The following is a 1,429-nucleotide window of genomic DNA, read 5'->3' on the forward strand; positions in this document are numbered from 1 at the left end:
TTTAAGAAATGGAATATCTAGGAATGGGAATTGGTTGATGGGTATTTTTTCTAAAAAATAGAATATTGATACAGCGGATTATTTTTCAATTTATATTCAATTTGTGGGATTATTATTTTTCCATCTTGAGCTTTTTCTATAGACGAATTAATTAATCCTGATCCAACTACGGACATCAGCATCAATCAATTAGTTGAAATAATAGAAATGTTATTACTTTTTTTTTTGAATTTTATTTATATGTTTGTTTTTATCAAGCAATTTTGAACAGTCAAATTGTATTGAAACGAAAGATAACAGAAATGTTGAAGCAGAGAAATAAGTTGAGTGTGTGTGTGTGTGCTCCAATGTGCAATGTCAAAAAACGCCTTGGGCGCTCAGAGCTTTTCCAATTTTTAAGGCATCTCATTATTTGATTGGTCAGTTTGTTTTGGTTATTTGCTTTGTTTCATTTTCTTTTTCTTAGCATGCAAACGGTGGCAGGATCAATTTATACTGGCAAATTTGTAGAACTGGAGGGCGGATTCGTTTTCAATTCTGTACCGACATTGTTCGACTCTTTCTGCGATTTGAATATATTGGTGAAATATATGCTTCGTCGTTGTGCATAAATTGGTTTCTCTTTCGGTTGGTCAATTTGTAAGCTTGTCGTCGATAAATTCGATGGGCGTGTCCATCCCATACGACGACTGTTCTGTTGTTGTTGTTGTTCTTTAGCTGCAAGTTGTGATTGGGTCAAAATATAGTTCCATTTTTCAGACAGTCGCGTTTCCATGGAATTCATTTCTTCTCTTTTGCTGTTATTTTTCGCTAATGATGCTGGTTGTGGGATTTGATCAATTTTAGCGCTTTCGTACATCGAAACTGCTCGATGCTGTTGTCGTTCCGCTTTGTGATTTTCTTCAGCTTCTTCTTCTTCTTCTTCTTCTTCTTCTTTCGACTTCTGATCGCCCGATACGTGATTGCTTGTCAATTTCTCTTTACTACCGGCTCTGCTTGTATCATATCCCTTGGTCGAAAGTACCATTTCCGTACTTTCTGATTTCTGATTTACTGGGACCTTTTTTGCGCCAATCCGAATTATTTGCCCAATTTCCATGCCAGATGATATTTCTAGCCCTTTTCAACCCCCGTATTCTTTTCGATAATCCCTATATTTACGAAAGAAGATTCCAGAATGGTTGATTTTCAATTTTATCCCCAACCGCCAATCCATCAATTAATTAATTAATTAATTTTACCTTCCAATTGGTCAAGGCTAATTTTCTCTGTTGAACTCTTGGTTTTACGAAATTGCTTGATAAACCATAAGGCCACGTTTTTCCATCCCTGTGTCGCGATCTTCGCCATTTTTATGGAATAATTCACCTGAAATTGGGCCATTTCTCTTTGCTGCAATACCTTTCCAAGCGGATCACCATTTCAGCCA

General features: G+C 36.2%; 1 protein-coding gene across 1 annotated transcript; it reads right to left on the minus strand.

The window, feature by feature from the left end:
* Nucleotides 1-490: 490 nt before the first annotated feature.
* Nucleotides 491-1,027, minus strand: Tsp_14865 (hypothetical protein). The gene has a single exon (XM_003368876.1). The coding sequence runs from the start codon at nt 1,025-1,027 to the stop codon at nt 491-493; it is 537 nt and encodes a 178-aa protein (XP_003368924.1).
* Between the last annotated feature and the right edge of the window lie 402 nt (nt 1,028-1,429).

This window comes from Trichinella spiralis (assembly GCF_000181795.1).
Source record: "Trichinella spiralis strain ISS 195 chromosome Unknown Scfld1729, whole genome shotgun sequence".
NCBI lineage: Eukaryota > Metazoa > Nematoda > Enoplea > Trichinellida > Trichinellidae > Trichinella > Trichinella spiralis.